General features: G+C 26.5%; 1 protein-coding gene across 2 annotated transcripts; it reads left to right on the top strand.

The window, feature by feature from the left end:
- The first annotated feature begins 1,275 nt into the window (after nucleotides 1-1,275).
- LOC129961760 (forkhead box protein N4-like) lies at nucleotides 1,276-22,717 on the top strand. 2 transcript variants are annotated; one of them, XM_056075318.1, is made up of 6 exons: nucleotides 1,276-1,404; nucleotides 6,603-7,321; nucleotides 14,341-14,383; nucleotides 14,582-14,771; nucleotides 17,419-17,651; nucleotides 22,384-22,717. In XM_056075318.1, exons 2-6 carry the CDS (start codon nucleotides 6,609-6,611, stop codon nucleotides 22,645-22,647), a joined length of 1,443 nt encoding a protein of 480 aa, XP_055931293.1. In that variant the 5' UTR covers nucleotides 1,276-1,404; nucleotides 6,603-6,608; the 3' UTR covers nucleotides 22,648-22,717. The 2 variants fall into 2 exon arrangements, with proteins under 2 accessions (XP_055931293.1, XP_055931294.1); XM_056075319.1 differs by lacking the exon at nucleotides 1,276-1,404 and adding an exon at nucleotides 1,542-1,678.
- Nucleotides 22,718-23,552: the final 835 nt, after the last annotated feature.

The following is a 23,552-nucleotide window of genomic DNA, read 5'->3' as shown; positions in this document are numbered from 1 at the left end:
ATGTCAAAAATAAAGGTCTACCAGATAAGGAAATTATCATCGGAACTGTGGAGATAGAATATTATGTTAGAAACGCAGCTCTTATTTCCCAATTTATATGAATGCTTCATTATTTTCATAAGCTCATTTCTTAGTTATTTCGTAGATAATTCATATAATGAATTCTAAATATATTAATCGCAAATAAGAATCATGATAAAAGAGGAATTTAAATAATCTTTTAACAATTATTTTTAGATCAATGGAATAAGAGATGAATTTTTATAATATATTTGCTGAACAACGGCGGGAACTTTCCAAATTCATAAACATTTCTTTTTCTTATGCATAAAATTTATTTTAATTGTGTGTCTATCTTCTTTTTTTTTTTTAAATAAAGAAATACATTTTAATACTGTAGCTTTGAAAAATCTTTTCAACACCACTTTTGCTCTTACGATTTGCTAAGCCGTAGAACAGCACTGTACATAAAAGCGGATAATGACGGCTCAGAACTGGAGTGTGTGTCTGAAGGAAGGAGGGGGGGGGGATGGATTCGCGAAAACGAAACTAGACCATCAATCCGATTTTTTAGAAACGACTATCATGTGGAAAGAAAAAAAAAATTAAAAGATTCATTGCTTAGTCATTATATACCCTTCTATTAAATAAATTCCAATATTTCGCAATTTTCCTTTGAGTGCATGTGCACCGAGTTCAAATTTATCCCAATGATCTCTTCGATCTATCCACAAATATATAATACTACAATATAAAGAAATATACACTTCCTAACATTAATCTAAACATACAATATCTGATAACATTTAAATCGACAAATTGTTAAAGTTTTCAATATTTAATTTTCATAGAATAAAATATATCACAGAATTTTTTCATAAATATTTACATAAGAAAAAAAAATGAAGAAAAAATTATGAGCTGAACTCATAATAAAAGCTCTGCTAGCATATTCTTGCATTCTAATTCCTATGTAGTTAAATCTAAAATTAGCGGGATATTTCGAATCGATAGCAGCAAAATGTAAACACTGATCACGAGGCGTAACGAGACAGACTACCGAGTTCTAACTGTTACAAGGTAGGGAGCCAGATGTCAAAAGTAGGGAGGCAGCATAGTAACCCCGTCTCATGCCGTTAGTTAGCCGAAGCACGGCCATTATACCTCCTCCGTGTTTCGTCCAATCATCTTTCAGTATTAGGGGGCACGTGTTGGATTCCAACCAATAAACAATGTCTGTGTTCAAATGGCTCTGTCTCTTTGTCCTGAAATTTTCGTGTATGTAAACTTTGCTATATTTGTCAACATTTAATGATTTCCACTTCCATTTTTTACATTCTTTAAAATTCGGATATGCATTTAATAAACATTTGACTTTCATCTGTTGTTACAACGGAATTGGAGGTGAGTGTTCTTTGTTTATCACGTGTTTTATAGTTCCTAGCCAACCAACGACTTGTCATAAAATTTCAAAATTAAATGTCTGTAATAATAATTACTATAACTATTTATGCTCACCAATTCTTTGCCTTCTAATATAAGTTGATATGGCAGTGTTAGACTTTATTTATAAGTTTGTACGTTGAAAATGTAGCAATTATTTTTGTGACTTACATCACTGTTTTGAAAATGGTAGAAACAGAAGAGTGAAAAATATTTCAGATGACAGTTGGATTCTGTTAATATTGTTTATTATTTTTTTTGGATGTTTTTCGAAGGAATTATTTTTATTTAATTAGTTGTAAATGCATGATAAATGTTGGATACAAAATTATATTAGACAGTATTTTACAATATAATTTTTTTATATATATTATAGTGCAAAAATACATATTAATGTTTTGAAATATATTTTCTACTAATTTGACAATGTCAGATTTTCAAGATTCATCACTTATTTGAAAAATAGGTTTTACCGTTATATTATATTCCTTTAAATTTATATTCTTATTTATAACTTCCCTTTTATTTAATATCATCACATATATTTTATTGTCAGATGATTCAATTATGCTATTAATTCCTTAATAATATTTATGCTTAGAAAATAACCATTGAATAATCAATTGAAAAAAATTAAAAAGTTATTTCATTTTGGATTATCTCTTAATAAAGTAGATAAACCAATCTATATTTATTTGAAGTAATGTATTCATATTAATTTAATTAGCAAAGGATTCATTTACCTTTTTTTTTTCAGAAACATTTTGGCAATGCTAAACTATTTCTTTAACAGCTGCTTATTTATAAAGTATAATGCAACTGTTAAATTATATTTGTACCTATATAGTAATATTGTTACCAAATAAAATACTTACTTCATTTCTTTCAATTAATAGAATTCAAATTATTTGTCTTATTACATATTGAAAATAATCATTAACATATCAAGGATTGAACAGTGTGTTCACTGTATTTTTAGTGCAAAATAATAGCAAAATTTCTTCTATCTTTGAGATGCAAGTAGAGTGTTTCCATGAATTGAAATTATTTTAAAGAACCTGTTAAATTGAAGTAATATCCTATATTTTTTAATTATTAACATATATTTTAATAACTTTAAAGTTTTTCTATAAAATAATTAAAGTTTTATTTGCACAGCTCAAGATGATTACAGGGTGTGTTGTGTCATTAAAAGTCCTTAAAAACTGCTTATTTTTTATGGTCTTTATATAAGGGCCTTAAAGATAGTAGTTTTTATCCAGGTACTTATATTTTCCGTTTGACGTGGGAAAAAACACCATTTCACCACACTAGATTTGTCCGATTTTAGACTGTATTTTTCTTTGTAGTGTTGGACCTTTCAATGCTTAACGGATTTCAATGAATTTGGAAGCCAGTGGGAAAGGTTTTATCTCATTTTAGGGAAATACTGATAAAATTGGAAAAATATATTCTTTTCTTTTATTTGTCTCTTCTTTCACTTCTTTTAGCTTGTTTAGACAGGGGCAAAATCCTTTATTTTTTATAAATAATTTTATTATGTAATCATATAAATAGTTTTTAACAGTGAATCAGGGTTTTTTCTATTTGTGATTACTTGTTTGTAAAACATTTGTTAGTTACATTTTCACATGATTTAGTGGTTTGCCATTGGTGAATTATTTAAATATATTTACTTTAATAATTTTTCGTACAAAGGTTAGAAACACTCTGTATAATTCAAGGCTTCTTCAGAGTTACTTATAGTCAATAGATATCAAAAATAATTTGATACCAATAAAATTCCTTTTTTACATTTTTATATACAAACTATTTAGAGGAAAAGAAATTTAAGAAATTATATAAAGAAATTATTTAAAGAAAAGAAAATTTTGATTGCAAGATTTTGTCCAATCTTCTTGATTCAAACATCTGAATAAAACATTTTTGGAATTATATTTTTCTGTGAACAAGATAACACAAAAAGCTTTGAATAGGAATATATCAGTACCAAATTTGCAGATTTCTATCAAATTTTGAATAAAACCCATTTCATGAAGCGTTTTTTAAAAATTTGTTCATTTAAATATAGGTGAATATGATAACTTCAAAATGTTAAGTGCTACGTCAGTTAAATTTGGCACAGTTTTAACATCTAAAGTATACATTCATATCAAAATTTTGATCAAAACCTATCAATGAATTAATTATCTTTCGGTCTTTATGTTCACATGCACGTAAATATTGTAACAGAAAAAGATGCAACAATTTAGATAAATGAAATTTGGTAATTTTGTTTCTAACATTGCAGCTCTATTATAATTTTGGATTAAATTGGCTGACCAAATATTTCTGAGCACACTTGCAGTTTTTTTTTTTTTTTTTACTATACTGGGCATTTAAAATCTGTATGCTCTTGGCTTTCGAGCCTTGCCCAAAGTTCATATTTTTTATGTCAGAGGGAAGGGTTAATAATATCTTTCTTAGGGACTATGCAATAAGGTATTTGGAGGGACATTTTCAGCTGGTTTTACATTTATTGCAGAGCATATATTAAGCTGGTTTTTAGAACAATCCTCTTTTGGCTTTTTAAGCATCCAATATTCATAAATTAGTAAAACTACGATTGTATTATTATTTTTTAAGCTTTGAAAGAAAATTTCACAATTGAAATTATTTTTTTATTAAATTACTATTACCAGTGTAATTATTTTTAATCGTGTACAATTGATAAAATAAAGTGCAGATATAAGAAGAAACAAATTATTGCAAGTCTTACATTTCACAATAGAAATACCTGATATATGCTTTTCAAGCTAGTAATTTATTAAAAAAAAAGTTTGAATATATAATGAGAAAACCTTTAATAAATTTTGCATTGGTAAGATATTGCTTTGGCAGATAACAAGTAAGTGTGAAATAAAGAAACGTGTTCTGTATTGTACTTCCGTCAGAAACGATAAAACGATGCTATTTTCAAATAGTTTATCGATTTCTTGATAAAATAATCTCTTTTCTATTTTGATAATTTTAATATTAGAAAAATGAGATGGTGATTATTTTTATCCTTTATTTGAAAACCATAAATTAAAAAAAAAACCATGGAAAATTTTGAAAATTATTTGTATTCTTCATTTACAAGCATCTGTTGTATGAGAATTCAGTATTAATAAAAATATTGAATTGAAAAATTTGAATAAAAAATATTATGTCTCATAACATGTAGTCTAGGGCAACATACAGCAGTCTAGTAGAATCCACTTGGTAAATATTACTAAAAAAAAGAATTGAGAATTTTAGAGACATCAGTCCGTTAAAAATATTGCCTAATTTTGTGTAAGCAGATGGCAAAAGAAATGATTGTCAATGACATAAAGTTAGAATCTGATTTTTTAAAATCTCTTTACAGAAAAAGAAATTTCTTTTTGAAATGGAAATTGCTGAAAGTGAATATAAACCTTAATGCACTTATTTGGCAAGCTAGAAATATTTCACTACTAACAAAAGAATATAAAGAATAGGGAAAAGTTATTTGTAAGAAAACTAAATATGAATTGAAATAGTTTAAGAAAAAATCTCTGAAAGGAAACTGGCTTGTATTTGCATAACTATTAAAATTAGTATGATTTTTATATAAATGATTTGTTTATTTAAATTCTTAATTTTTTTCAAGGAATTGGAAATATTAATAAAATAGTTAAAATATAACCTTTTTTTTTACTATAAATTGTAGTATAATTAAATAATTTAAAATATGCAGTGAAAGCTTTTAATAACATTTTTCAAACAAAATGATTAAAAAAAAAAATAGAAAAAAGTTAAATAATTTAGCTTCAACGTTGGATAAATATATTCAGGTATTTCATGTTTATATTTATATAAAATTCGACATTTAGTTATTGCCAACCTTAATTTATTTCATTAAATTAATAGTTCTATAATGAAAAAAGAAACTGCTCTATGTTTGGTTCTTATTTTATCTTTAAAAGTGTATAAAAAGAACTTATAAAATGCTTACTTTTAAAGATAAAATTAGTCTACATACTCTGGATAGATTGCAAATTAAAATTCATTTAGAGCTTGACAATTATCTAGTTAATACTTGATTAAAAAATTTTGATGCAATTAACTTCATGTAAGCTTTAGATTTTGTCATAATTTTTTTAGATATTTGATTCATATTGAGTACTGTACATTTTATGATCTCTCATTGATTGATCTCAGTGTGCTCGATTATAATAATTAAATTTTTTTTGGATAAATTGGTTTTAAATATGGAAAATAAATTGGAAATAAAGTATAACCTGTAAATTATTATCTGGAACTGATTCTGTGACTGATCTGTGCCTAAATCTATCCTTGAACTTCAAATTCAAGAATCAATTGTACCCTCTAAAAATTCATACTTATTATTACATTTTCCTCAAATATTACTCATAAATGCTTAAATTTAATTTTTTTTATTGATGGTGGTATTCTGTATACTTTTTTTTATTTTAAAAATTATTGGTGCAATTGATATTAAAATAGGAGCTTGTATATTGCTTTAAGGGTATTTCTGTATACAATAAAAATGAATTTAAGCAGAAGTCAAATTGGAGAATCTTTTATAAGGATTTTTTGATGCACACTTATAATTTAATAGTTCTCAAAGTATATTATATTTGACATCTAAACCATAAATTAATCTTCCAAATTAATAAGAATTTTTGAATTGTTAATATAAATTTTTGTTACTGTTTCATGAACCAATTCTTCTGATTCAAACAGAATTAAAAGTGATCCCTAACATTTGCTCCATAGATTTTTAATGCAAATTAATAAACAATAAACAAAGATACTGTTACAAAGATAAGATTAGATTAATAAACAAAGTTAATAAGTATGTATAATTGAATTTGAAAATATTCAATTTTATAGTAATATAAATATTTATCTTTATTTAAATCGATTATTTCCAATCATTTTAGTAGAATAAAATAATTAAATGTATTTGTTATATATTTCTATCAACTTTGGATTAGAATACTGTTTTGAATAAAGCATTATTTTAGATACTTAATTTGATAAGAAATAGAGTGATCTAAAATTTGTATATAAAAGTGATACATGACAAATTAATAAATAAGTATATATATTTTTGTACATGAAGATTCACTGATGTATGTTTCTTAATATAGGTCAAAATGGATGATTTGTATGAAGATAGTTTAAAGCTTCGTGACATGATTGATTCTGATATAAGAAGTTTAAGGCAGGAAGATGATGACTACTACATTGAAAGTTACTCATCTCATCTTGATTTTAATTCTCATATGAACCCTTTAGAATCGACCTTAGATTCTGATCTGTCTGTTGATATAAAAACAGGTTGGTTAGATGCGTCATTTCTAAATGGCAGTAGTGATTTTGACAGTGCTGGCGCCTTGATGGTGAATCCTCGAACTGGTCTTCCTGTGTCAATGTCTGATTCATCTTGTTCATCTGTGTCATCTATGGTGGAAAGTCCTATCATGCCATCAGAAAGTCATGAATCTTCATCAGTTTCTACATCAGGTAATATTTCTGTTACAGTACCTGTTCAGGTTGTTGCATCAAGTACTGTAGGTTCATCAGAAATGACAGATGTGAATTTGACAGTTGCTGTGCCAACTCCGTCCCCTAGCCCGCACAATTCATCACAAAATCATTTGTTTTCGGTACATGATGATACCAGTCAAGATGAATTTGAAAGTCCCAAACCAAAATCTAAGAACAAAAGTTCCAGATCAAACCATCATGCCAATAATGAAAATGTTTACCCTAAACCAGCATACTCGTATAGTTGTCTGATTGCCATGGCATTGAAGAATAGTAAAACTGGGAGTTTACCTGTGAATGAAATCTACGATTTTATGACGTAAGTATTTTTTCAATGCCTATGATTAACATTTTGATAAAAGTGTAGTATAATTCCTTTTCATAATTAACTATCCAATTAGATTTAAAAACATGATGCTGAAGTATCTTAGAAATATTGTTTTTTGTATCTAATATGTATCAAAGTAGACTTTAAAAAAAAAGAAATTTTTAAAAATCTACACTATTGAATAGTGAATTCATAAAAAATACATGTAATTAATGTTGTTCAATCACCCATATAATTAAAAAATTATGTAAGTGGACAGAAAGTATAGGCATAATGCACTTTAAAAAAAAAAAAAATTGAAACTTTCTACTATCTGATAAATATATTTTTTTCCCCGCTATGTGTCAAGTAATTTTGTTAATTGCTAAATCTTAACCTAACAAGGGGAAGGCTTGGGTTGGAAAATTGATTTCAAGATGAGATTTAGTATAATGGTAGTATGCCTTTAGAATGTTCATTTATTAAAATACTAGCCGCCTTTGGCGACCAGCCGGTTAGCCAATCTCAATATTCGTTTAAATTTTAATAATTAAATAGGTTGAACCGGAGTTTAACCCCCTTCTTCGCCAAGTTGGGATAACGCGCCAAAGCTGGCAATCTTTATTATGCACTATAATTGAACATCTGCTCTTTTGCTATTGAAAATTTCGAAAGGCCGTTTTTGCGATTTTTAAAAATTTTGCCAAGCAGGGGGTTAAACTCGGTCTAACCATTAAATATTTTACGCAATTCCAACTTTAATAGATTCTTCAGCAAAAAATTTTAAAACTTCAAATTTTGATAGTTATATAATTCACTCATAATATTATAAAGACCTTCAGTCATGACGTGATATGTATCTAATTTTCTGTTACCCCTCGTAGAATTTATGCTTTAAATTAAAGTGTAAATGATTAATCTGCAATTAATATAATAATATTTTTTACTGAAACAAAGCATTTTTTTTAAATAATATGATTACTGATAATAGAGTCACTCAGCGTTTAAACTTTATGGGCACTAAAGAATATCTTTTTTAATTAATGTAATATCTCAAGAGTTGGTCAACAAAATTTTCTTAGATTCATTATGAGCAGATCGATTCATTAACAATGTTTAAATTTAAATGCATCAAACACTAAGAAAATAAAATGAATCGTTTAAAATAATCGGTCGAAAACAGGTTAAAAAAAACTACTTAAAAAACGATGTACTTAAAACTATAAGCATATACAAAAAATATATAACTAACATAAATACAATGTACTTACAAAAGCATGCAACTAACCTAAAAATAATTTAAATAATCCGTTGATAATGGTTGTCATGGCAACAACCAGAACACAATGCGCATGCGTGAATTTTCTTCGCCAGTTACGGTAACGCAAATGCGTAAATTTTTCCACGCCAGTTGGGGTAACGCTGTGCAGATTATACATTTTTAATTTCCTTTATTCTGTGTTATTTTAATTCAAAAGTACTTCAGAATGAATCTGAAAGATCGATTCATTAACAATTTTTAATTTTAAATGCATCAAACATTAAGAAAATAAACAGAATCGATTGAAATAATCCGCCGAAAAATCTTAACCCTAGCCTCATTACTGTTGGGAGAAAAAAAAAAAATTGAAGCCTTACTCATTTGGCGGTGGGCAAAATGGAAGATTTTGGCGGAAAAATTGAAGATTTTTTTGGCGGGAAAGTTAGTTTTTAATTAATAATTAAAATTTCAAAAAAAAGGGACCCCAGGTGCACATTCCCGACCTTTAAGGTATACATGTACCAAATTTGATAGCTGTATGTCAAATGACCTGGTCTGTAGAGCGCCAACACACACACACACATACACACACACACATTGAGCTTTATTATAAGTATATAGATTAAAGTGCAATAGCCTACCAATTTCGAGAAAATGATCCTCAAATTTTCAGCATAGCTTAGATACAAATAATATATCACTGTTATTGAGGACCTGAACAGTTTAATGGATTAGGTTCTGGTTTGGCATTCATGAGACTCAAGCTTGTTCTGGACTCTTATTTTTTACTTTTATTTGTTTCTTTCAAAATTATTTGGTTTTTTTTTTATTTTTTAAGCAAAAATAAATATTATATTATAATATAAATAAATATATGAATACATTTATAGCCAAACTTTATATTTAAATATACAATATATGAATACATTTATACCAATTTCTTTTATATTTAAATATACAAAATTTCTTTAATTAACAATTTAAAGATGGTTTCATATTAATATGATACTCATTTTTGTATGGAAAAATAAATGTATTTTCTTTTAATATGCAAGTTATAACTTATTTTTTAAAAGAAAAATAATTATGCTCATTCATACGGTTATTGAATTGTAATTTTATTTTTAAGTTTTAAAATAATTATAAATATACTTTTACCATACAAAATAATTTAAATAACTATTTTTTTCTTATAATCATTAAAAGTTTTACATTTTTGAATTTTAATTATGATAAATTATTTGATATAACTTAACATGAGCCCTATTTATACTCCTAACTAAAGAGAGCAGTTGAAATTAATAACATTATATAACCAAACATGCTCAAATAATAATAATGGACAAGAAAAAGTAGAAAGCAGGTGTTAAATTGAATGCATAGGCAGGTGGTTCAAAATTTTTAGTAACTTTATATGATATGCTTTGTACTCAAGAAAAACAAATTCTTTTTAATGTAAATGAAAGGTTTTAAGGTTTTTCTTGTAGATAATCATTATTTGTCAATTGTTTCCTGCTTAAAAATAAAATTATGATTCTAGTATTAGGAGATTGAACGTTTATTTCTGAGAGATATTTATTTTGAGAACGTTTATTTTTTATTGATAAAAGAGTTACTTATTAATTAAAACTATCTGTGATTTTATTTAAATAATTTTTTAAAAAGAAAAACACTTTTCATATCTTAAATATTTTTATAAAATAAGTTATATTTCAAGTATTAACTGAAAATACATTTATTTTTCCATATTTTTACATAAAAAATGAAAACATTAATTAAAACTATTTGTAAATTGTTACATTAATTTGGAACAATAATTTAGTAGGAAAATTAATAAAAAAAGTTGGAAAACACTAGCCCAGGACTGAACTTGATCTTGTGAATGCCAATGCCATATCCACTGCACTGTTCGAATGCTCGACAAAAGTGACATATTATTAGTATATAAGCAATGCTGAAAGTTTAAAGGCCATTTTCTTGAAATTTGCTGGCTATTGCACATTAATATTTTAATTAATGGACATCCTAAAGGTATACTGCCATTATACTAAATCTCATCCTTAACTAACCTTTCCAACCCATGCTGTTTCCTTTCTAATCTGATTCTAAATTTGATAAATTACTGCTTTTAAAGCTTTTAAATTCTGCCATAATAAGGTATTTTAAAGCTAACTATTTTTTGTTGCTTTTTTCCAAAACATAATAAACATTTTGAGTTGAAGCTCAGTACAAAAGTGAATGCAGTGCAAATATGATTATGCACATCTGGGAGGGCATGTCAATTACTCCATATCAGTACCTTTTTATAAAGTGAATTTTCTTCGAATATATGGATTACTTTTAAGCACATCTTGTATCATATTAAAATTATTTAATTTAAAGTTTTATTACTCAGCAACTTGAATGATTTGCGATTAAATAGGGTTCTTTTGATAGTGTTCTGGACTTTTTTGTTTTCTTTTTTGTATTTTATCAAAAGGAACTGTACTAAATCATTTTTTGGTATTTTATTTATATAATGTTTCCTTGCATAATTTTTTGTTGTGATTTCTTGTTTATGTGAATAGGAATGAAGGCTGTGTAATGTCTTATATGTACTAAATTTTATTTAAAATATAATATCCTATTAGCTGGGACCTAGAAGAAACATCAAATTATCTTACAAAAAAAAATAACCCTTCATTTTTGGAATATATATATATATATTTCATTTTTATGGATTAATTGCTGTATTAATCATCTATGCATTTTATATAGCAATCGTAACTTTTTATTGCCTGTTTCATAAAATTGGAACATTTTAAATTTTTGTACTGGCATCATCTCATGAGTTTATTTTATTATTTAGTTAAAGAAAGTTATTTATTTTATTAGTTAATTAATTTTACTATATATGCAAAAAAAAAAAAAAAAAAAAATTGTATGGCAGATTTTTTTGTATAGTACTCCACCACTGTGAGGAAATATTTTCATATGGATTAATATTTGTATATATAGTTTATTTTATATAGCGTTTTTTGTCCCTCTTCTTTCTAATGAATATCTTTCTTGTAAATTTTTAGTATTCTTCCTCCTGCTTTTTTGATTAATAAAAGTAAGGAGTAATATATATATATTCTGTTTGTAGATTAAAACAGTTGTGTTGGATCATACTTTCTTGTTAAGTTTGTATAATAATTATATTAAATTGCTGTCATTACTAATTAAAAATGAAAAAATGAAAAGTTATGTTAAAATTCATGTATAATCTAAACTTTATATATGCAATAGATTTATATAAGTTATGTAAAAAGGTATTTTTTTTGTATAAAGGATATTTATGAAATGTCATATTTTTAAATTTTTAAAGGTTATAATTTTTCTAAATTTATGATCATGTTTTATTTGTAACTGATAAAAGCAGGATTGTTTAATATTTATTGGTATTGGAGAGAGAATGTCTATATGGTAGCAATGAGATGTCTGTTAACCAAAAATAATAATGCTGTGGAACACAAGTTACTATCTGTATGTTAAGAATTTTTTAATATATAATAAATATTTATTTTATCATTTAAAAAAAAGCTTTAAGAATTATTTAATAAAGTGCACAAGAAGTTAATCAGAAATGGTATACTTTTGAAATTTTCATTAAATATTACATTGATTTGGTCCAAGTAAACAAAGAGAAAAAAGAATCTGAATTACAAGATATGTTACATTGATTGAGTGATCAATATTGATTTTTAAATTCAATCTTTGAGGTGCATTGAATCACCATTACGATTGCCTGTTTGCCAAATTTCTTTGCCGTAAGTGTGGTAGATTTGTCTGGACAATTACTGACAGAAGTACAAAGCCACATATACTTCCTTTTATAAGTATAAATATGAATTAGAATAGTTGCTTTAAGTAAAAGTTTAAAATATTAATTAAAAATTTAGAATATCTCAAAAAAGTAATTATCTTCATAATAAAATTTTTATCATGTTTGAGATATAAATGTAAATTTAAAGAAAGCTGCCTGACTTAGTATAATTGTTTGTGTGTGATACAGTACAAGTCTTAGGTATATTTAATCTTATTTTTACCACTGTAAAAATAATAAGTGTAAAAAGTTTTATTAGTGTAATAAAAAATGACAAAAAAAAAAAGGGTAGGTGGAAAAAAGGTAGGGGAGGGCTTGAGATGCAGAAAACAATTGATAAATGCTACATTATAAAAGTGATTGAAATTCCTTTCTATCTGTCTTGCATTTTGTTTTAATATAATTTTATTTATTATTCTTAACATAATTTAGAAAGCTTGATTGCAAATAATGTGTATATTCTTTTAGGAGTGTTAAAATTATTTTTAACATTCCTGCTTCTAACTAGACAGTCATTTCAGTTATGTTGACATGCACAATTGAAATGTGGCTGTGGCAGAAATATATATATATAATATAACTTGTATCCAATTATTTTTAATTTAATTGAAAATGTTTGTCTTTAAAACTTTTTTCATAATGTATATAAAAATATTGAATGCCTAGATCTTCTGTCATCTCTAATGATATCTTTTTATGTTAATGCTTAAATTATTTTAGTATAAAATTTGAGAATGATTAATTTACTAAATTGATTGTATTTTAAAAGATATTGATGAATCAAAAAATATTTTGCCATATATTTAAATTGCAAATTGGCAATGAAATAGCACTCTTTAATCTGTTGTTTTGATTTATTTTTGAGAAATTCCCCTAATACTTATATTGTAATTGGTATTATTATAAACATTTATTTATAAAACACATTAGTTAGTTCAGAAATTGCCTTTTTTTCTGTTGCTATATAATGCTGAAAATGAATCTCGGTGTATATGTAAATATAAGGCTTTTTGAAATTATTTATTAAAGGCATTAAACAATGTATCAAACTCCAAAAGACTTGTTTATTTTGAACTTGGAACTTTTCTCGTATAAAAAGTTAATATTTTTAGTGAATTGCTTTTTTGTAGGATTTAAAACTCTATTTTTAAAGTTTGATCAGCTTCTATTAAATTTTTCAATATCATTTAAAAAATTATTCCAAATTTTATGCAATATTAAAAAAAAAATTGCTTGCAAAATAAAGTTGGTTGAGAAGCAGGCATACTATATCAGACATATTTAGCTAACATAAATTTATCTTCAGTAATTTAGTTATGATAACGGAGACAAATTGAATTGTAAAATTAACAATTCTTGAAATGATGGAACTTGCCATATTTTTTAACGTTTATTATTTTAGTTCATAACTAATTAGTATAAATTCTCTGTAAATTATATGCTTAATATTTTACAGCTACTAAGAAGAATTTTTTAGAAAATATGCATAATATTGTATGTAATCCAAAGTTACTGCCTTTTGGGACCATTGTGGCCTAGTGACATAGTTTCATTATAAAAAGTACAGCTTGCTGAATGGTAATCCTGTCACTTAGGGTCAAGTACCTTTACATGGAGAGTAGATTGCTTGCTCAAAGAAATTATTCATCATAATTTTGATAGCTTAATGATATTTTATTTATTTTTTATACTGTCATTTGGAAACACTGTTTTATATTGAAACTAAAAAAGGGTGTTTCAAGGTGTTCTACAGTATGTTACCTGTAAAGGCTATATATATATATAATATTAAAATCTGATTTTTAGTTGAATAATGAATAAGGATGTGATTTCTGGTAGATGAATTATAACTGTAGAACATATTAAATTATTTTATTTTAATAGAAATCATTTATTAAATAAATGAAATTTTTTATCTTACAGTGAAAATTTTCCATATTTTAAAACTGCGCCAAATGGTTGGAAGGTAAGTTACTTTTGAAATTAAAACATTATTTATTTGTACCATACATGTGAGTAATTTAAGATTTTAATAAAAACTCTGTAGATTTAAAAAAATTAGTTAAGTAATTCTTTTTTTGTTTTAGAAGTGTAAAAAATAATATTTTTATTAATTGATTTAAAAATGCTATTTAATTAACATAGATTATAATTATTTTTTCAGAATTCAGTTCGCCATAATCTCTCATTAAACAAGTGTTTTGAAAAAATTGAAAAACCTGCTGGGAATAGCACACAACGAAAAGGTTATTTATGGGCAATGAATCCTGCAAAAATTGAAAAAATGGAAGAGGAACTTCAGAAATGGGGCAGTAAGGACCCGGCTGCTATCCGAAAAAGCATGGCAAATCCAGGTATTTTGTCCAAGTTTGAAAAACATTTACATGCTTAGATAAATACTATAATCTGCATGAATAGAAAATCGTGATAAGGTGCTGCTTTAATAGCTTTTGAGCATAGAAACTAGGCTTGAAAGCCTAGCAAATATATATAGAGAGTTCTCCCTATTGGAAATAGCTGAAATTGATTTTAAAAATATATAAATCCTAATTACATAAATAGTATTTGCCATCCACCTAGCATAACTTTGTTCCTCGTATTAGAAATATTTGTTCCTCGTATTTTTGGAAGTGCTGCCAAGTAAGGTCATGTTTAACTCCAACAATTCTCAGTAATCATCTTGCTCGTTTTTTTCTGTATTGGACTGTGTTATTTAAGGAACTCAAGAATGATAGAGTGGACATCATCAGGTATTTCATTGTTGTAGTTTTGTAAATGTTTTTGTTGAGTTTTGTGCAGGTTTCTCTAAATCTTTTGAAAATACCATGTCTGGACCAAAAGTTGCACTCCTAAGTGAATTGATATCGCCCCTCAAAACCACTTGAATTTTTGAAGATTGCAAGGTTGGTATAACAAATTACGATTGAATTATTTTTCTAGGTTTGTACAGGCACTATTTATTCAACTAGTGTTGCTTGTTGTGATATCACAGCAAAGTGCCTGAACTTTAATAGTTGTATCCCACTTCTACAGTGCTTGGTAAACAGACATGACTTGCTCTTCACCGGAAGTTGATATGATTTCAGGGACACCCAATAAGCACTTTTTGTTTTGAAAAATTGAATTTATTGCTAGTATGTCAATCTTCCCTATAATTTCAATTGCTGGAAGTAACTTTCCATCCTAGGGTAATACTGATACTTAGTAGTCATTTAGTTTAAATTTATGTTGAATTTCTGTGTGTTTCATTTTTCTGAATTTTTTTTAAAGGCATTGAAAAGAAGTTTGATTTATTAAGTTCTAGGAAATAGTTAAGTTCTAGGTAAATTGCAATGTACCTTGAATTTCTGGGTATGTTATTGCTGCTATGGCAGTTATTGACATTTGCTTATTGATTGTACAGTTTTCATTGTTTACACTTTTAATTTCCCCAGTGTTATTGTAACTCAAAGTTATTTTAAATAAAGGCTATCATTTGTTGCAATATTTCAAATAATTTAATAAGGCCATTTCATGAAGTAATAACCAATTGAAACGAATTATAAGCAAATGGTCCATCATCTACCAATCATAGCGTAAAGCAAGTAACATGGAACTAGCATTATTGAGAACTTCTTAACTATTAAAATCTTAATAGGTAAGGACTTTCAAAAACAAAATGCTGTTAACAATTCATTGGCAAATTGACTGAAATGTCAACTATAATTTTAATGAATATTAATTAGACAGTTATTACCCTTACTTGTTTTGTTCATTCCATTATTAATGTTTATGGAGAATAGGGTGATAAACAAGGAAACCTCCTTAAGATTTTGTGGTGATAGAAGCAACATTATGAAGTTTTCATCAATCACAAAGATCTTGGCAGCAAGGCCTCATGACTGAAAAAGCCATCGAGGGAAAAGGCGTACTAAATTACAGAAAGGAAAATTTTCTACATAATAAAAATTTTCTGCTAACTTACCAAAAAATAAAATTTAAAAGAAGTTATCAGAAAAATGATTTTCTGGATGAAAATTCCTAAACTCATAGTCAATGAAAGTTACTTTGCAGTTGTCCAAAAAATTGTTAAAATTTGATACAAATCATTTTTTCCCCCTCCATTGAAGCAAGATAAGCTAAACTTTTAGGAAGTTGAAAAATAAAGGTTACTCTAATGACAAATTGTTCGTAGAATTTAAATCTCGGCTAATCTTTTTATTTTGCAATTCAATTATTTTTTAAATTTTGTTCTTTTTCTATATAATTATTAGTGGATAAATTAAAAAATCTTTCTCTTTATTATAAATAACAAGTATTATTTTAGAAAGAATGAAATCAGTGTTTAAAAAGGCTTTTATTTGAATGCATTGATAGGTAGGTTTAAAAGAATAATTTACTACTTAATTCATTTTATAATTCATTATTATGTAATCGTGTAATAATTTTTTCTTAAATTCATTCCTAGGTGATACTACTGTTATGGAATCAATTTAAATTAACTGATGATGATGATGCAAACATGTTAAATTAGTGTGTTATAATCAAGACTATACAAATGTAGTAAACTTCAAAATTCTTGAACTTCAGGATGTGAGTAAAAAAAAAAAAAAAAAAAAAATTAAAAACTTATATCTTTACTAAGAAGAACCAAAAGGCCTTAAATGTTTATTATTAGGATTTTTAAACTGCTCTTGTGAGAAGGGGGAAAAGAAAGAAAGAAAAGGGGGTAATTCACAGAATTTAATTATTAATTCTAACCTTCAAATACTGTTTTGTTCTTTACTGCCATATCTCTCTTGTGACTAATCCCTCTTGATTCAACATTATCTAGTCAAGTTCCTTTAATTCCCAAAAATATTCGAAAAAAGGATAGGTTTTTCAGATATAGAACCAAATTTTAAAATGCTTGTCTCTATAAACAATAGTATGTCCACTTACCGAAACAACTTTATTCTTGGAATTTACTTAAATCTTGATATTTCTACTTATAATTTATATTTCTTTTATTGTTGTTTTCAGAGCGGTTAGAACTCATAGAAAAGGGAGAATTAAAGAATTCAGAGAGTGACAGTGAAATTGAAAATATGAACATATCATCAATAGATGAAGAGGAAAACTATCCCCAAGAAGAAAAAGAAAATGAAATGAAAGTTCAAGTAAATAGTTTGGGAAATGATCTCTTGAATGGTGATTTTTCGTCACTTGGTGAATCAGTGAATATTGACCCTTGTCTTTCTGAATTGGATATGCAGGTTGGTCTTCCATATTATTGTTCTAATTTTAATTTCATCAAAATTTAGTTCTAATATAAAGATGGTCATTTGTATTATTTAAAAATATTATAATTTTTAAATATTATATAGTGAAATAGTGGAGTTTAATTTAACTTTTAGAGGAGTAATTTATCTAGTCAGCAATCTAGTTAATCACTCTTTTATATATTTGGTATCATTTGAGGTTTATTAATTAAACTCCTCTGGGAATATTCAGTTATAAATCATTCGAATTAATTTGTTAGTACAAAATCATTTTATATATATATATAGTGGAGTTTTTGTATAACATAAGAAAGGCTTAATTTCAGATCTCAATCAAATATTTCTTCTATAACCATGATAAAAAACTAGGATTATAAATCTGTTTACTCTCAGTTGCAGAAAGCTTGTGTAATTTAATGGTGTAAATGTCCTCAATAAAGGTAGAAGTGTATATACAGTGGTTGCCAAAATTTTGGACACTTTTGAAAATCGTTATGTTTTCTAACTTTGTATGCTTATAGAAAATGTTACATTTCATAAGATGTAAAGCTCTTGCATATCTTTTTAAAGAGAATTAAATGTTGATTTCAATACACAAAGAAAAATTCAAATATTTGTAAAACAAAAAAAGTTATTCTTACTTAAATCTGAATAACAAACAAAGTGATGAAGTGGCTTGTAATTTCTTATTTTCCTGGCAAATCATTGTTCTTGTTCTGGGAACCAATCAAATGTTATTAACTGCTAGCAGAAGTTGACATCATGTTTAAAGTTGGAACAAGTCATTATTGTACTTTTTTCTGTAGAAGTATGACTGTTTTTTATGTAATTAAATTGCAAGTTAGAAGTTTTATTAAACTTTTTAATATATAGTTGGGATTTTTCTAATATTTGGTTTCTCATGTTTAGTTAAGAATCAATGACATAAATAAAAGAATATAATGAGCTCCTAGAAAAAGAACTAAGATTATTGTGATACATGAATGTGGTCTTTCCTATGCTGAAATTGCAAGACAGATGGGTGGTTCAGTGACCACATCTGGAATCCGAAAATTTTATTTACGATATCAGGAGACAAATTCAATAAAAAACAAAGCAGGAAATGGCTGATAAAGATGCACCACATCTGTTGATGACAGAAAAATAAGAAGACTATGCCTGCAAGATAGAAGAATGTCATCAGCGGCCATCAGAATTCAATTGAATGATGCTGGCATTTATATCAGTTCAAGAACAATCAGGAGAAAATTATTAGATGTTGGACTAAGAGGTAGAATTGAATGAAAAAAATCCTTTTCTCAATTTAAGCAGCATATAAAAAAAATTACAGTGGGAAAAGGAACGCATTAATTGGACAGATGATCAGTGATCACAGGTTATTTGGAGTGATGACGCAAACATATTGTTATTCAGTAGTGATAGCGAAAATCTATAAGATATAGAATGGGCGAAGAACTACAACCTGAGTGCATTCATGCAACTATGAAGAATTAAGTTAGTGTTATGATTTGTTCATGCATGTCAACAGGCAATATTGGCCTCCTTCACGTTATTGATGGGACATTAAATGCAAGAAAATACATTGAGACTATTCTAGAGTCAAAATTTACATCTGCCATCAGTGATCTATTTCTCAATAACGCATCATTTATTTTTCAGCAGGATTCAGCTCCTTGCTACACAACAAAAATATTGAAACAGTGCTTTAGTACAAAGAGTATTGAATTGTTATCATAGCCAGGAAACAGTCCTAAGTTCAAAGTTATTAAGAACTTATGGCACCATTTGAAAACTATTGTACATATGAAGCATTAGTCAAATAAAAGAAAATTAATTGAGGCTATAATTGTTTCCTGGTATCATGCAATAACTAAGGAAGATATTAAAACTGTCATCATTTCAATGAAACATCAATGTGAAGCTGTAATAAAAAATAAAGGCTAGCCTTCTAAGTACTGATAACTCACTGCAGTCATCAGCATCTAATGTATCTCTATAGTTATTGCCCCTTAACTTTTTCTGTATTGCAAATATTTGAATTTTGCTTTTTGTATTGAAATCAGCATTATATTCTCTTTAAAATGATATATAAGAGTTTGCATTTTGTGAAACGTTACATTTTCTATAAGCATACAAAGTTAGAAAACATAAAAATTTCAGAAAGTGTCCACAATTTTGGCTACCACTGTATATATATATATATATATATATATATATATATATATATATATATATATATATATATAATATAACTCAGGGGAGCAAATTAAATTACACTGGAAGATTTTCAAAGTCATTATGTTTTAGTATAAGAAATATTCTCAGATTCACTTTTTTTTGTCTTCTTTTTTTTTTGTCTAGCAACTTGTTAATTTTTTTCAAATTAAGTGGACAAATTTAACAGAAAATTACTTTAAGCACATTTTTGTAAAATATTTTATAAATTTTTATTCTTAATCAGTACTTTTAATGTACTTTAAAATTTACTTTTTATGTAATAAATCACTTTCAATATAAAAGTTTTGAATCCTCTTATTTATTGTTTTTAAGCAAATAGAACATTATCCATTTTTTTAAGGTTTCTAAGATGTGCTCTTATTTATAGTAATTGATATGATTAACACATTCATTCATTTTAGTTTTCTATTATATTTAATCATAATGATAATAAAAAAAAGTTTCATTTGAAAATATATGATTTAAATTATTTAATTCTTAGATCTGTTTTACTGAATCTTTTAAATTTATGTTTATAAATAAGTTTTAAAATAGTTTCCAGAATATTAAGGGTCCTATTTTGCTATATAATTATGCTCTGCTGAAAAGTACATTTTGGCTGAAATATACTTATTTTTTACTTTGTGTTTGTGTATGAAAATAAATGTAACAAGTAGTTAAGGTTGTTAAGCTATTATTTGAAGAAAATCATTTTTATATTTTTTTATGTGTTTATTTTTTTGATTTTTTTTTTACTATACTGTGAAGCACCAAAGGTTCATGCATAGAACTTCCAGGGGGGGGGGGGATCTGAGTATAAGTGGCTTTTACGATTCTGCCTAAGGTCCCCAGTTATTAGGCCGTAGGGAAGAGTGGTAACACCTTTTTAAGGAGTATATAATAATCTTGGAGAGGCATTTTCCTTGGTTTTACATGTGATGCTGTGCTTATTAAACTATTTCTTCAAATGCATCTGATGTGCATAAGTTAGTAAATATTTTTTCACGATATTGTTAATGCCAGTTTGATTTTTCTAATAATGCATCATATTCTGCAATTGACAAAGTGATTGCAGGTACAAATGAAAGCAAATTATTGCAAGTCTTATATTCCACAAAAGATATCTGAAAAAGTTGCATGCTTTTGAAGTGGGATAGTTTGTAACTGATTTTAAAGACATTGGAATGCACAGTGAAAAGATTTCCAGTTAACCAGGTATTGGGAGAAAATGTTTGTTTTGGCAGAGAATAAATAAGTATGTTAAAGAGAAACTTCTATGCTGTACTTTCATCAGAAAAAATTTAAAAAAAAAAAAAAAAAAGATGCTATTCTTGTGTAGTTTATACATGTCTCAGACAAATCATCATCACTCATTTTTGTGAGTTTAATATTTTATTTTTTCTTTAAGGATCATAAATTAAAAAAACTGGAGATTTTTTGAAAATTTTCAATCTTTCTCATAAACAAACATCTGTTGAAAAAAGATTCAGCATTAATAAAAATTGAAGTGGGAAATTTGATTGAAAAATATATTTACAGTATGTAGTCTATGAGCACTTAAGGCAGTCTGGTGGAATCCATGCAGTAAATATTATTGAAGAATTGAGAATTTTAGCAATATCACCCCCATTGAAAAGATCACATATATTGGGGGGGGAGATGGTAAAATAAATATTTGCTAATGACATGAAGAAACCTGAACTAATTTCTTTATGGAAAGAAGCTTATCCTATAAAAGAATGTTGTTGAAAGTGAATATATAGCTAATACACTTGTTCGAAAAGCCAGAAATGTTTCACTACTAAATTGAGTTAGGAAAAATTATTATTATTACTAAATCTATTGAGTTAGTGATAAATTTGAACAAGTTGACAGAGTTGAAAAAATCTTTTTTAAAAAAATCAATCTTTAATTTACATATTTTATAAAATTAGCAAGGTTTCTAAATTTGTTTACTTACGTTCTTAGTCTTTTTTTTTTTTAATGAGAAATTGGAATTTGAATAAAGTAGCAGTATAAGAATTTTTTTCTTAATACTATTAACTGTAGTGTAATTAAATAATTTAAGATATGCAATGAAAGTTCTTTAGTAAATTTTTAAAAAGTAAAACTTTTTAAATAAAATTTGCATAAAATACATTTTTAAAACTTAGCTTCCAGGTTCATAAAACATAGTCAGCAATTGTTTTTGCTTTAACGTTTGTATAAATTCGGACATATACTTAATTAATGTCCAACTTTATTTCATTCTTCTGTAATCAGATATACAAAAGGGTTAAGGGAAGGTAAAAGTATTGCTTATTTTTTAAGATAAAATTTGCTATGAATCTTGTTATAAATTTTTTGTTGGCCATTTTTTGGGTTCCATTTAAAGGTTAATTTATAATGTGTACAGAAATTAATTGTAACTTATTTTTTCATTCTTACGTTGAATATTAAAACTAAATACTTTTATCATTGGTCTTTTATTATTCTATATTAAACATTATAATATAAATTTTTATTATAGAAAGGCTTTTGGAATGATTTTAGTGACGATAGATTGCAGTTTCTCAATGACAGCCCCATAAGTCCTCTTTCACCGAAAAATTCTGAAACAATGGATGATGACTCATCTTTAGATTCTACTCCGTCCTTACAGAAGCCCTATATGCAGGCTAACTTCATCTACAAAAGTGCGCAACGTGCCTCCACTTCCAGTGTTTCCAGTAATCGGTTCTTGAGCAATTCCAGCCTGTCAGGCAAAGATAAGGGCACAGCGTGTAATGTATGATATTGAACTAATTATAATGCTCTGCTCAGTAATGTTTTAATTTTGAATTTTTTTCTCTCCTTTTTTGAATTTTTTTTTAAGAATATTGCATAAGGGTTCAGTCATTGATATGATTTTCATGAGTAAACTCTTTGCAGGTTGAAGATTATTTATAATTTGGTACATAAATATTTATGTTGTTGAATTGTCCTGAAGTTAATAACTTTAGTATTTTTAAATGTTGTTAGCTCTCAAATTGACAAAAAGCTCCAACTTAATTCTTCTGAGTCGGGCTGAATTATTTACTGCAGAGGGTAAACATGGCTGAGAGAATTGCTTAAACAGTAATAATTTTGTAAGGACAACAATTAAATCAGTATCAACAAGCTTTAAAGTTATAATATAATTGAATACCTTAAAGTACAGTAAAAGGTAATTCATGTGATAATTTTTTATCCCATTTTATCATATGCTATAGAATATTCATTTTAAAAATCAATTGAACTTGTTGTAGTGAAAGGAAGCATATTTTGTATGCAGTTTTATCTATATGGTTGCTAATTAATTTGTGTTATTGACCATGGACACTAGAACATAATAATAGAATTTTATAATTGACATGCATTTAATTATTTATGTATTACTGTTCAGTGTTTTAAATTTACATTAAAAATTTTTTAAACTTTTAACTCTACATTTTGTGTTTTAATTGTGATGTGAATAATTGACATTTATCTCAGATGATGGTATATTGAATTTTAAATGAATCCTCATGAATCTTTTTGTATTCAATCATATGAAAAAAGATTTAAAATATCTTTTTAAGTAGAATATTTAAGCCATATTGGTTAAAATATTTCTTTATTATGTTTTGAAAATGTATATTTTCTAAATTGATTTGACCTGCCATCTTTTCTTCATTCTTT

The sequence above is a fragment of the Argiope bruennichi genome, chromosome 2 (assembly GCF_947563725.1).
Source record: "Argiope bruennichi chromosome 2, qqArgBrue1.1, whole genome shotgun sequence".
NCBI classification, from domain to species: domain Eukaryota; kingdom Metazoa; phylum Arthropoda; class Arachnida; order Araneae; family Araneidae; genus Argiope; species Argiope bruennichi.
The sequence above is the reverse complement of the archived record's forward strand: the minus strand, read 5'-3'. Positions and strand labels throughout refer to the sequence as shown.